At 34.1% G+C, this 13,551-nt stretch overlaps 1 protein-coding gene across 1 annotated transcript in view; it reads right to left on the bottom strand.

Moving 5' to 3' along the window:
• SPRED1 (sprouty related EVH1 domain containing 1) overlaps positions 1 to 13,551 on the bottom strand; it is a 61,279-nt gene that overhangs the window by 10,642 nt on the left and 37,086 nt on the right. Inside the window, exons 3-4 of the mRNA XM_058026005.1 lie at positions 8,152 to 8,320; positions 6,827 to 6,876 (exon numbers count right to left, since the gene is read on the bottom strand). Coding sequence (XP_057881988.1) covers positions 6,827 to 6,876; positions 8,152 to 8,320 — 219 coding nt within the window. The remainder of the gene's footprint in view (positions 1 to 6,826; positions 6,877 to 8,151; positions 8,321 to 13,551) is intronic.

Here is a 13,551-nt window from a genome sequence, read left to right on the forward strand (position 1 = left end):
CACTAAATTTATATCTATTGTTTCAGAAGCCCCATGTGGGGAAACATTAAATTTAGTAATTCATTCATGATCAGCATAATTAATACTACAGAGCATACACGCCAAGAAAGTCAAAAGCTCACTCAATCAGGGTAAAGTACCCCCGAAAATTTTTGAAGACAGGCAAAATACCAAAAAGAAGTACTATTGGCAGATCCTTAAGCATGACACCACCACAAAGTAATTGACCCTGTTATTGTCAAAATTAAATTTTCTGGTCAAACATTGTTGGAAAATGAGTATAAAAGAAATACTGGAATGACTAAAAAGAATTGGACTTCATATATGTATACTTATTTTAAGAGCAAAAAGCATCAAATATTAGTGCTATAGCAAACATCTGCATAGCAGGAGGTACTCCTGCAGATAGATTGCCCAATAACATAAAAAGCTTCCAAAACAGTGGCTCAAACTACAGAAGAAATGTATTCAAAATGAGGAACAACCATTTTTGGTATGAGCAATGTTTAAAATTACTACAAGCATTTAAGCTAAGAGCCAGAAGCCATTTTACAGAAATCACAGTGATAAGCATCCCCTTTCCCCTTCCCCTGGCTATTATAAACTTGAGTGGTCTAGGAAGAAGGGAGCAAGCTGCAAAAACTTCTACTCCTTCCTTCCCAGGGAAAAAAACATATACTACTCACAAGCCTGTTTTTATCCCTGGGTGAGATTTGCAGCAGCCTGCATTATTTCCTGTCCCTGCAGGTGATTCACGCCTTTCTTCTTTAAAAAGAAACTATCTACACTATAGAGCAAAAAGGACACATGCACATGCTCACACAGGCAGACACAAGTACTTCCCTTGGCACTCAAGGAGGGCTCCATCTAATGAAGGACACAGGCACGGATCACCTCTGACTGTGCTAACTAGCAGTGCCACATGATGCACTAAACCCAAACCTTAATCTTAAAGCAAACCTTCATGCCCTATACACAGCAATTATCAAAGAATGCTTTTAGAAAATTCCAACACAGATACCACAATTCAAACTAATTGACTTCAAGGACAAATTTCAGGGTGGCAGCAGACAGAGAAAAGCATGTGACCTTTTGTAAGGCAAGAACTCGCCAAACAGCATTTCTGAAAGCACAGTGCTCAGCTTACCATCCTATACCGTACAGGTAAGTGGACACAGACTAACTTCTGGTATTAAAATAAAAAGCAATCATGTCAGTCCTTTAGCCAATAAATATTCACTAGGCTGAATTACAGAAATGCAAGATTAACATGGTGAACTCTCTGCTTTTAACTAAACTGCAGTTTTAATACAGTCAAACCACGCTAATTAGTATCAAAAACCTTTTCCTTGGACAACTTCCTGCTCCAATGTGAGGTTTTATTAAAAGGTCATAAACATCTGAAAACCCACATTTATAATGGAAACACTGACAATCTGAAGTAGGAAGCCCTAGAAACAAAAATGGTATTGTGTTGAAAATGCATTTAAGTAAGAAGCAAACATATAAAGTTTTCCACAAGAACATATACAGAACAAATATACAGAGTATCACACACTAACACAGATGCACACATTCTCCCTTTCTACTGTCCAAAGCAATTACACCGCCCACATTCAATATTCTTTAACCACAGCCTGCAAAGTACAGTACTGGCATAGGTTATTCAGTATCATCTGTAAAGCAACCTACGCCAGTTTTTAATGCACAACGGAAATCTGGTTTGCTCTCAGCTGCTGGTATAATAATTACTGTCCTATGGTTGCTAAGAGATACTCTGAATTTTTTTCCAAGACTACTAAAACATTTCTGTGCGCACAAGCAAAAGGATGCTGGGTAAAGCAATAAAATGACTCCAGCTGCAGCTCTCCAGCAGAATTCAAAGCCAGATGACAGCTGTAGAGAAAATGAAAACCAGACTGAGCTTCTCTTGTTCTTCAAATTTTCTCTCCTTACTTCTCCCAGTTTGCCAGAGTTAAGTCTGGGAGAGAATTCAACATTGTTCTGCAAACATTGTTAAAAATGTTCTCCTCTAAGTAAGTTTAATGATTACACAGAAGGATGGATGAGAGACCACATTTCCGCTGCATCCCAGTTCTTGCATTTACTTCCCATGAGGCCCGAAAATCTGCTGCTTGATGCTAACAACACAAAAAATGTTTTAATGCTTTTTCCTTAATTTTTCAATTCTGAATAAACGATATAGGTTTCAAAAACATCTGAATGACTTCCTTCTGCTTTGGCTATATCTGAGACTGATGGAGCAATATATTTGGCAAAGAAACTCTATTATTTTCAGGTATGTGTTTCTGACATAGGCTGAAATATTACCTAGGTTACTGTAAATATTTCATACAGTTTAAACTAAAAAATAAGATATTTGACATGTCTTTTTCTTCAAAGGCTTTACCACCTGGATATATAGAGAACTCTACATATAAAGAGGCTGCTAGGAATACTGGTGAAGGAAAAAAAAATTCCTCCTGTTTTTTATATACAACTCCAATAAAAAAATCTTAATAAATCAAAATGGTTTAGCACAATATATTAATAGATTTATTGGAAATTGATAATATGAATTAGTATTACTTTTAGTTCTAAGAACTGGACCTAAACAATTTATTATGTGCACTAAATATTTCTAATCTTTACTGTTTTACAATGTAGTATTATCTTATCCATAAAACAATATAGTGTATCAAGGGTAAATTATTTCACATTTCCTTAAAAGTCATAATGTTATTTTTATAAAATAAAACTTCTGCAAACATTTTTTTAGAGACAAAATAAATTGAGTGGTCCTTGAAGGCCCTTATGAAAAGGTCACAAAACAGTGTATTTACTGAGCAGCATATGAACAATTAATGTCTTCCCTGCCTGCACCAAACCCACTTAAGATGCATGTAAGTTTCAGGCCTTTCCCCCTTACTATTAACCAAAAGTCCAGTGTACTTCTGAAAGAACAAGCCAAACTTTTTATTTTCTGCTTACAATTTATCAGTCTACAGTTTTCTTCTGCCAGTAGTAAGAAACTCAAAAGTATAAGTGATCCAATTCTTATTACTTCAAACTGTTAAAATGTGTTGGTAGCCTATAAATAACACCAATATGGCTGAATCAACAAAAACTGAAAGAAATTAAAGCTCAACTACTCTATTTTTCAGTCCACAAAACCCCTACAAAAATAATTCTCAATGTACGAACTCTAGATTTCATTTAGATTTACTTCTAAGGAAAAAAAAATATATTTTGGGGTTTTTTTCAGATAAACTAGGTGAATTTTAGAGCAATAAGTTTATATTTGGTAGAGGAAAATAACCAGAGCCAGTATTTTAACAAACCAGCAAAGTGACTTACACAAGCTGCTCCTACATTCAAAATGCAAGGTTTTATACCAAAACCATCTAAACTTTCTAACAGAACAAATTCCCAATGTACATTTCCATGTAAGTACATCTACTTTTCCAGGTTCCATTTACCAGCATTATAAGGAAGTCAGATAGTTCTGCCTTAACTCATTGGTGTATTTCTGTTTGAAATGAGTCTGGTAAGACTAGGACTTATTTGATGATATGAACAATTTGCATTGAATAAGTTAAATAAACAACCAAAAATAATTGCAATAATTTAAGTAACCATGAAAACCCTTAAGTGATCATATTCTTTTAATACTAGGATTTTAATATTATTTGGAAACAACAGAGAGGTTAAAGAAAACTATAAGGAAGATATGTCTTAAAATGATAAATTTGATCTTCAGCAAAAGGAATGCTTTCTCCAGGAGATTTTATTTACAAAATGTAAATTAAAAAATCAGAAATTCAGTGAGTCTGAGTATAACATAGCAAGCCAATTGCTAGCCTAGAAGGCACAAGACGAGTTCAGTTTTTAGATTTACATTTAAGATATGCACATACAACTTTTGGACAATCACTATTTCTGCTAACTACTTCTATAAAATGTGATAATACATATTACAAGGAAGCACTGAGATTTCACACTGAGATGATAATTTTTGATCTTCTTTGGATCATTTTATTTGCTCTCTGTAGCACCAAATATAACCAGCCAGTAAAATAACTTATGAAACATGTTTAGCTTTCTTCATCATCTAATCATCTTCATTAAAAAAAAAAAAGCAAACAACAGAACCAAGCCACCATTAATGAAATTTATGTATAAACCAAATACTATATTTATAATTCAAATGCACATTACATATAGGATTCCTGCTGTGTAAGATGACTAGAACAGTACAGAAAAACTACTATTTAATATTCTATCCACACTCCAAAATGCCCTTGCACAGATATACTCCAAAACACACTTAAAAATAGTAATGGAGACTTAGGAAAACAGCTTATAAAATGAACAGGAAAACAAAAAAATCATTAAATCTTTTAAACAACGTAGAAGTGGCAAAAAGCGGGGGGACAAGTCAACACAACTCTTCAAATACTCAACACATTCTCTTTAAAGAATGACGGTCTTACACATCAAGTTAAAAGGACCCTGGGGTATCCACTTTCTCTTATCAGAGTACCAATCTTGGAAGGGGGGGGGATTTAATAATTTGAAAGAAAATGTGGACTATTTAGTATTTCAAAGGTGTTCTTGAAGACTAGACCTGGTGCCTGTGACTAAAATGGTATAGCTTTTCTGCACTCATGTTCATAAGTCTGCAATTGCAGCTTCGTTACTGATACATAAACCCAGTTTAGATGAAGCACAGCTAAACCAGGGTGGATTCAGTTTTCTCTGCATTTCTTCTTTTTTCCTTCCTTCTAGTATTAGTATCACTTATTTTACTTTGCTGTGCAGAGATATGGTAAGACATATTGACTAGCTTTTTTGTTTTTAGAAAACAGGACATCTATCCACAGCACAAATCCACAGTTAAATAATATCTACTGTGATGAAGTCTTTAAGTATGTTTTCCTGTCTAGAATGTAAATGATAGTTTGGCCAGTGGCTTGTACCACACAAGATTGTTTGTACCTTAACATATATATCTGGTGTATGAGTATTTATACATTATATGTATAATGTAATAATAATATATAATCTATATATTTTAATATATAATAATAATTATAATCTGGTTTACAGACATTTAAAAATATATACATTTATTTATTTATACATTTATTTATTTATACATTTATTTTTTAAAATGGAATATAAAGTAAGCCTATACTTACATATGTAAATAGGTGGTGTATTGATATTCACATGTATAGAAGAGATGCTGTAAATACACTTTCCTCCACTTTGCCAATAACAAATTTGTAACTATAATGAATCTCAGATATTTTCCTCAATTTTGGCATCCTTATATAGAAATGTAATAACTAGGCAGCAAAATCAGAGGTAATTGGTTTGTTCTAATCTCATTAGGGCTGTAGAAACTGTTCAATTAATCCTTGCAACAAAGCATGTTTAAGCAAGTCATTTAAGAGCTGATTAAGGACTGCATTAACTTTGGCACATATTTCCTTCACCCTGTAAAAAAATAATCTCTTTTTAAAATCTGAAATATCTAATATTCATAAAAATTTTACTTTCAAGTGCCTTAAAATAAAGCACTGAAAGTATAGAACCAACAGGTGATTACGCAGCCAACACTTACACAAAGTAATACATTTCTTCTGCCATAAAATGAAAAGATATCAGGAGACTTCTGTGTTGCCACTGCATTGCAGTATCCTTTCTAAATACTTGACTCTCAGTCTCCTATCATATCTTCAAAGTAAGCTGCTAGTTTTCTTGATTTTGTGTTCTAGAGGTTCTACACTGGATCTATTTACACTGATACAGGATTTATTATTGCATAAGTGGCAAGACTCCTTCCCAGAAGAAATCACTTAGCAACACTAGCAGTTTTCTGAATAGTCACTAAGACCCCTGAGTCAACTTGTTTCTTTGCCATCTTCATAATAACTTAAATTTCTGCACTCTGAAAACTGAATATATGTGTGAATGAAGACGCGGCTTTCCCTTAAAACCATACATAAGAAGGGAAAAATGACAAGCATACAGAGACACAAGTAGGACTTCCTCACTTATAATATAGTTATTCACTCTGCATGTGTGTATCTATAGCTATATATCCATTCATAATGGTTTTTTATACTGGCTTTTTAATTACATGATTCTTGGATATTGCCAGGCAGTGCTATGCATCAGTGTTACCACACTTATGGTATATGATATGGTATACTTATATAGTACTGTAGCTCTGAAGCATGGTTGGACATAAATTTTTATCTCTTAGGTCATTATGACCTACAGAAATTGAACAGTGCAAAAAGAAGATCAATAAAAACTTGAATCTCAGTAAGTGACCACTTTATTTTCAGTGTGTTTTTAAAAATTGAACTTCTGTCTTTCTTTGGACCAGATTCTCTCAACCATTGTCTCAGCATCTTTTCAACTCTAAACATTTGAAATTAAAGAGTTTTATCACTGCAAAGGGAAATCTAAGGAAACAAACAGGATGTATAAGTAGAAAGATTCTTCATCCCTCTATTTTGTTGCCCAGAAGAATATTTCTTTTTCAATAAGATCAAAGAGGACATATAACTTGAACACATACTGAAGTTAAAAATTAAACTCAGGATACTTAATGATCCTATGGATTAAATAATAACTACTTTGTTTAGGACAGATAATATTATAAGTCTTCTAGATAATTCTTCTAGAACTTATTTCATTAAACTGAATTTTGCTATTGCTCTTATTTTGCTTATTCTCAGTAATGAGAGCAAAATCTCTTCAGTACATTTGTAAAATAAAAAATGTACTATTAATTAAAAAATTTACTCACTTGAAAGCAGTCTTCTGCCACTTCAACATCATTTTGGGAGGGTGGATAACCTTCATGTAAAGAAAAAAAAGTAGACAAAGTTATTTTCTTCGTATTTACCACTTACTGCTTCCAGTTATCCACATCATCTCTCAACATCCAGTGATGATTATACAAATATTCTTGTTTATGGTTTTAACCTATAGATCACTGCATTTAAAGTTGATTTAGTAAGCATGATTTATTTCTACACTGCATTTTCTATACTGAGTATTCCTAGCCACACTCCTCTCTCTTGTTCCCACCTTCCTTATAAAAGCATTTTCAGTGTCATCAGCAGTCAGCAGCAAGGGAGTATATTCCTTTTAATGTAGCACTTTGAAAACTAAAGACAGATCATTTGGTTGGCAGGAATGCACACTGTTTTATTTTGCTATAAATTGGCAGAAATTGAAAGTGTGAGACCCTAAGAGAAAAAAATTACTCTCATGTTCTCTAAATATTTGTCTTGAAGGGATATGGATTGTACCAACAAATTTCCAAAGCAGTCATTAGAGTATGTCAAAAACATTTCCCCTCAGAAACATGCTCCTCCCTTCATTAGTAGGATAACACACATAAAATCCCTAAAGTTACTTTTTACAAGCCTGAGATGTTCTTTCAATTCAACAGACACATGTTCTCTTCCCTCCCTGTCTCAATCCAGCAATACATTTATCATATTTTCAGCTTAGAATCTAGGTTTGATGATAGCCTTCAGTTTGCTCACTGGTTTCCACTAATTCAGTGAAACTCTGGAACTTCATTCCAGAGTGGGCCATATTGTTATCTGAGTAAATTCTTCTTCTGTTTCTAAAAAATCTGTCCTCAGAACCATGCTGAACACAGAACTACTACTAACTCAGCTGTTAGTTAAAACTAAAACTATTAACTGAAAGTATGTGTAGATAAAAAGAGAACTCAATAGGTCACAAATTATTCAACTTCCCAGCTTATCCTACAAGAACACAGGAGTTGCAAAAAGCTTCTAAGATCCAAGTGAGAGAATATTACACTCCAGCTTCCTCCATTTCTTCATGTCTAAAAGAAAGAGGCAATGCTTTATTACGTAGGGATGTTTCAGGAAATTACCTAATTAGTGTTTGCGAAACAATTTAAGACACTTGAATGAATGGCACTTTAGAAATGCCAGAAGTACTATTACCTATTAAAATCCCGATATATATAGTTTAATCCACATCCTTAAGTACTGTCAATGAAAATGTTACACAAAGTGCTTTGACATCTTTTTTAGTAATGACTCAATATTCATCCCCCCCACCAAGTCTTTCACCTGAAATATGTACCTTGAGAAATATCCTCTACTGCTCTCCGAATACCTCTATCAAATGCTCTTGCATCAGCAGGACTCTGAAATGTGAGGCCAAACTTTTTGTCATCAATCTTCCAGTGGTAAAAAGTAGGAGTAACTTTGTTGTAAACAAGGTCTTTCTTTAATGTGCATTCCAAGACCACCTTTCAGAAAGAAAACAGAAGGAAAAAATATCAATGATGAATATATCGAATTTGTGAACAAAAGGTACTCTTTGTGAACTAAAACATACATCATAGAGGTCCCTCTTCAAATTTCTTCCTGCTACAAGGATGTAATTTTAACTTCATTTCCATTATGAATTGTTCACTATCGATTGCTGATAAATAGTATGGGTTGAAGACACAATTTGTTTACTGAGTCAACATTCCTGTTCAAAAATCTCATACCTATAAAAGAATCTCATAGCTGCAACAACGAGTATAGACTTGGTAGATGTTCAGCAAATGAAATAGGTCACATCCCCCAAAAAAGTATTATGTGTGCTGGTATCAAATTTTGCTGTATCACTGAGATCTACAAAATTTTTTAGTACTAGACTAACTTCATGCTGCTTTCAGGCAGATTTTCAGATTTCTCTCAGAAAGGCTACTAGACAAGTGAAAGTAATACAAGAGAATTCTTTACAAAAAATGAGATTAATAAAATCTTTATAGTGCCTGCACCTAGACAAAAATACATTTGTGTATTGTACATAAAAAAAAGTTACTGCAAATAATGAACAGAAGTATTTGGCTACAAAATCATTAGAGGTATATATGTACATGCAGTTCTAAAGCAAAGTCACAGTGTTCACACTGAATCATAAAATGGTTTGCGTTGAAAGAAACCTCAAAGGGCGTCCAGTTCCAACCCCCCTGACATGGGCAGGGACGCCTTCCACTAGACCAGGTTGCTCACAGCTCCATCCAAAATGGCCTTGAACACTTCCAGGAATGGAGCATTCACCACTTTTCTGGGTCACCTGTTCCAGTGCCTTAACACCCTCACAATAAAGAATTTTTTTCTAGTATCTAATTTAAATCCACCCTCTTTAAATTCAAAGCCATTCTGCCTTGTCTTGTCACTCTATTCTCTGTTAAATAATCCCTATCCAGCTTTTTTTGCAGGCTCCCTTCAGGTACTGGAAAGCCTTATCATTTCTCCTTTAAATAGACTGGTTTTAAAACTATATTTGCATTTTTATTTTACTGGTAAAAATTATTTTAAGCAGCATTGTTGCACTAAGCATTTATTGATTAAAAAAAATCACATGTGAACAGGAAAGTATGGAGGGAAATGCATTGATCTGCTCCCACTGCAGTATGATGAAGCTCCCAGTAAGATATGTCTCTCTGTATTGGTATTTGATGATGGAGGCCTACACTGACTGAGAGATGAATGAGGAATTTCAATATTCTATCATTTCATTGATGTACTTCTAGAATTTTTTCATTTTTTGTTTTGTTACATATGTGGCTTTTTAAAAGAAAAAAAAGGGAATTCCTCACAGAATATGGTAAAATTAGTTTAAGTACAAACAACAGCAAAAACCCCTCAAATTAATATATAAATATATATATATATATATATTTGGGTTATTCCTACATATTCTTTGCATTCCTCTTCTCCTTTCATTGTCTAATTATTACACAGGCAAATAGGTTTTTTTCTCTTGCACTTCATTATTTATTCGCCCTACAACCCACCAGTAATCACCTCCTCTCAACTGTTACTGCCTTTTACCTCTGCCTCTAAAAGGATAATAATCTATCTGCACATATAAACTCCTTTAGCATTAATGTAATTTTTTGTTTCTCCACTCAGATCTCCCTAAATGGTCAACAATATGTAGGTAAAAACGCTTACAAGAAAACATAAAAAGGAATCTGTTTGCTGTAGGTCTGTGGGAAAAGTTGTTGCAGGAAGAAAAAAAGGATTATTCTGCAGTTCTAAGGTGCATCAAATAGTTCTTTGTTCCTCTGGATGATTTTAAACTTGCTTCCTCTTTCAAAGAGCAGTTAAAAAGGAAGGCTTCTCACACCACTGCCTTTTCAAGGTCTGAGAGCTCTTTAGGGGGAATCTCTAATACATTAACAACAACTATTTTCAGTCTATTTTGTGTGCCATGTCATCCAAAACATCAACAAAAAGTACTGCAAGCCTGATTTTATAGCATTACAATGATTTTCTGGTGCCCAAGGGATTAATCCAGATTACTTCATACTGAAAATTCATACCCAGTAAAAATGTTACCACTAGAGATGAAAACTGGATTAAAACTTCACCACTGAGTAGAAGTTAGGGTTTTCAAAGACACACAAACCAAACTAGAAAATTCCCAAACCAACTCCCTCCAGCCCAAAAAGCAACACTCACCCCCAACTTCCAACCCTCACATATGATATAACAAGCTTTGATTAACAAAACAAGTAAACATCCCATCCAACACTGTAATTGTTTTCAACTTGATTCAAGGAAACAACACATTTGAGGGAGTGACACTGATTTTTTTCCCCATTTAAACCTGTATGAAAACAAGCTGCTTAACACAGAAGATATAAGTGAAAAGGCATTGAAAAGGGAAAAATATGTTGCATTAAAATTAAGCAAGGCTTGATTCCTGCCCTACCCGAGAGAAAGCTGAAAAGCTATGAGTCTCAATGAGCAGTGAGACACAAATTTATAAACATCCAGCACTTCGATAGTATTTGTTCACTCAGAAATACAAAAAATTGCAGATCAGATTAAAAAACATACCAACCATCCCCAGAAGCATTTTTCTCTCCCTGAAACACTTCTATGCTTTGCAACAATAGTGAATTTTTTAATTGTAAAACTTAATTTTGCCAAAGGCTACCTTATACTCAAGCATGTGAGCTATCATGAGGGCTGGGGAGGGAGTATCCTCATACACATATTCTCCAAGGCCTGGAAATGGAAACCAAGCTTTTTCAATGCAGTTATATTTCAAAACTCCAATTATTTTTAGTGTGCTTTGCTATGGTTCAGAACTCTCCATATCATAGGTGAAGATCATATACTCTTCCACATCATTATCCAAAATATGCACTCCCAAACCTTCCCCAAGATCTCCAGGGATAAGCACAGCAAAAGCCTGAAAAATTGTAAATAAAATGCCTACAGCTTAACTAAGTTTCATTTCCAAAAACATCCCATGGGTTACTGTTCTGAAGGTTTTCTTCATTTGGAGACTTAAATATAAGACTTCCATACAAATATGAAACATCTACCTTGGCACATAATGGAAAATGTTGCAGAATCATCAGACTCAAGACAGAAGAAAAACAGATCCACATGACCAAAATTTAAACTCTCAGAGCACAAATATAGAGCCCTATTTATGCTCTATGTCTCCTGTTATTTATTTAAAAGCTCCTTTTAATATCTAGATGTCATTAAATGTAACAGTAATGAATTCATTGCTACTCAAAAATACTTGTTAGCCTAATGTTTCTTTTCTCACCTCTAAAAACTAAATTTTTAAAGATAATAAAATCTATCTGGCTTATGTGGATAATATCAATCCCCAGAGTCAGAAATTTTCTACTTTAGCACTTAAAATCCAAATACTTTTAAATAGAAATGAGTATTGAAGATATGACATCATTATTTAGAGCTTATTTCAGAAAACAAACAAACAAACAAAAAAAATCCCCAAACTTTTGCATTTGATACAAATTTCTATCTTGGTAACAGACCCAATAATTGCACATTTTGAGATCCTGGACACTATTGTACTGTTTTCTAGCTGTACTTTCAAAGCTTACAAGAGAACATGTAAGATAGACAGCCTCACTGTTTCTCATTCCCAACCCAAACCTACAAACTTACAAACACACCACTTTTCAATGCCTATTTTGCTTTACTCCTGGGAACAAGCAGCACGACCTGAGTGGATTCATGCTACAGAGTACATGAACCCCGTGTCACAGTAACCATTTGACAATTATTCCATTCATACTTTACATTCAGTTCAAAAAAGAAGATGATGTACTGAGTTGTACTATAGCCCATCAGAATCAAACTTCCCTCAAACTTCAAACACAATTTAAAAAGTAAAATATTAAGTTTGTAAACAGCAGATTTTTAGAACAGAAAGGTATTTCTATTCAGTTTTAGCTTTGTGTCTCTTCCTTTACACAATTAGTTTTCATTCAAAGGAAAGATTTTAAACTTTGTTACTCCTGATTTATGATCTAAAAGATACTAGTAATATTTTTTTCTCTCCTTTAATAAAAGGAGAAAAGTCTGGAGAAGAAAACAAACCAGAGAAGCCTATTAGACTTTGCATTCAAGAAGGTAAAATTCCCCAAAGCCTAAAAACTAGAAAGTTTGAGCCTAATATGTGCTTAGCTATTGAGATAGAAGAGAGCTACTGTGAACACATTGAAAGAGAGAACAGCAGATCTGACCAGGTTCTGAGGGAGTGCAATTGTTCCAAGCAGACTGGCTGGAGCCTGATATAGGAAGATGATTATAATAAAGGGGGAAATGTGTAATTATGGGAAAAGTCTTCATGAAACACCCTTACATTCCAACACAAATCTAAACAACCTGTGCAAACTAGTGGGAAGCATTCTCTCTCAAATTAATTCAATGGAGCCACCAGTTTGATTTTCATCTCAGATAACTAGGATGCTTTTTGTGAATGCCACAAGATGTTTTAAATAGCTGTGTATGCACAAAAATGATGGAAGTTTACATGTAGACTGAAGCTGATTCATAGAAGGGCTGACAGCAACCTGCCCCTCAGGTCTAAAAAGAAACAAGCTGAGCCCTCTCCAACAAGGATCTTCAATATTTTGATGTTGATTCCGGAGTATTTAATTTATGCAGCTGACTAACAGACTGAGATCTATTGTTATAACTAAATGCCTTCATAGCCTATAAAATACATGGAAAGATTGGTAAACTGGAATGGAACTGCAATTGGTAAACTGGAATGGAGCAGCAGCAACTAAAGCTAATTCCTCTTCAGTATAACCATTTAATAGGCATCTGGAAAATATCTCCAGCAAACATCTCATCTATAAATTTCAAGCTGGTTTAGAGAAAATTTCACCTTTCACAATCTGACACATTGGTGGTTAAACAGTTATACTGGCATTATGATTCCCATTTATCTTAGGTAAAAGCTATAGTTCTGAACTCCATTTACTTTCTAACCTAAGATATTTGAAAACCTATGCTTCCCCATGACAAAGAAAAGTGTTCCAAGTTCCACACTCTAGGTTTTCATGTTAAGGGAATTTCTGCACCTTTTCTGAAAGCTAAGCCATTTCACAAAAGAAGAGACTTATTGGCTAGAGAAAATCAAGATATAATCTTGATTAGAAAGGTATTTCAGCAACATGTAATGTGACTTTAGAGA

Source organism: Melospiza georgiana, chromosome 6 (assembly GCF_028018845.1).
Source record: "Melospiza georgiana isolate bMelGeo1 chromosome 6, bMelGeo1.pri, whole genome shotgun sequence".
Taxonomy (NCBI): domain Eukaryota; kingdom Metazoa; phylum Chordata; class Aves; order Passeriformes; family Passerellidae; genus Melospiza; species Melospiza georgiana.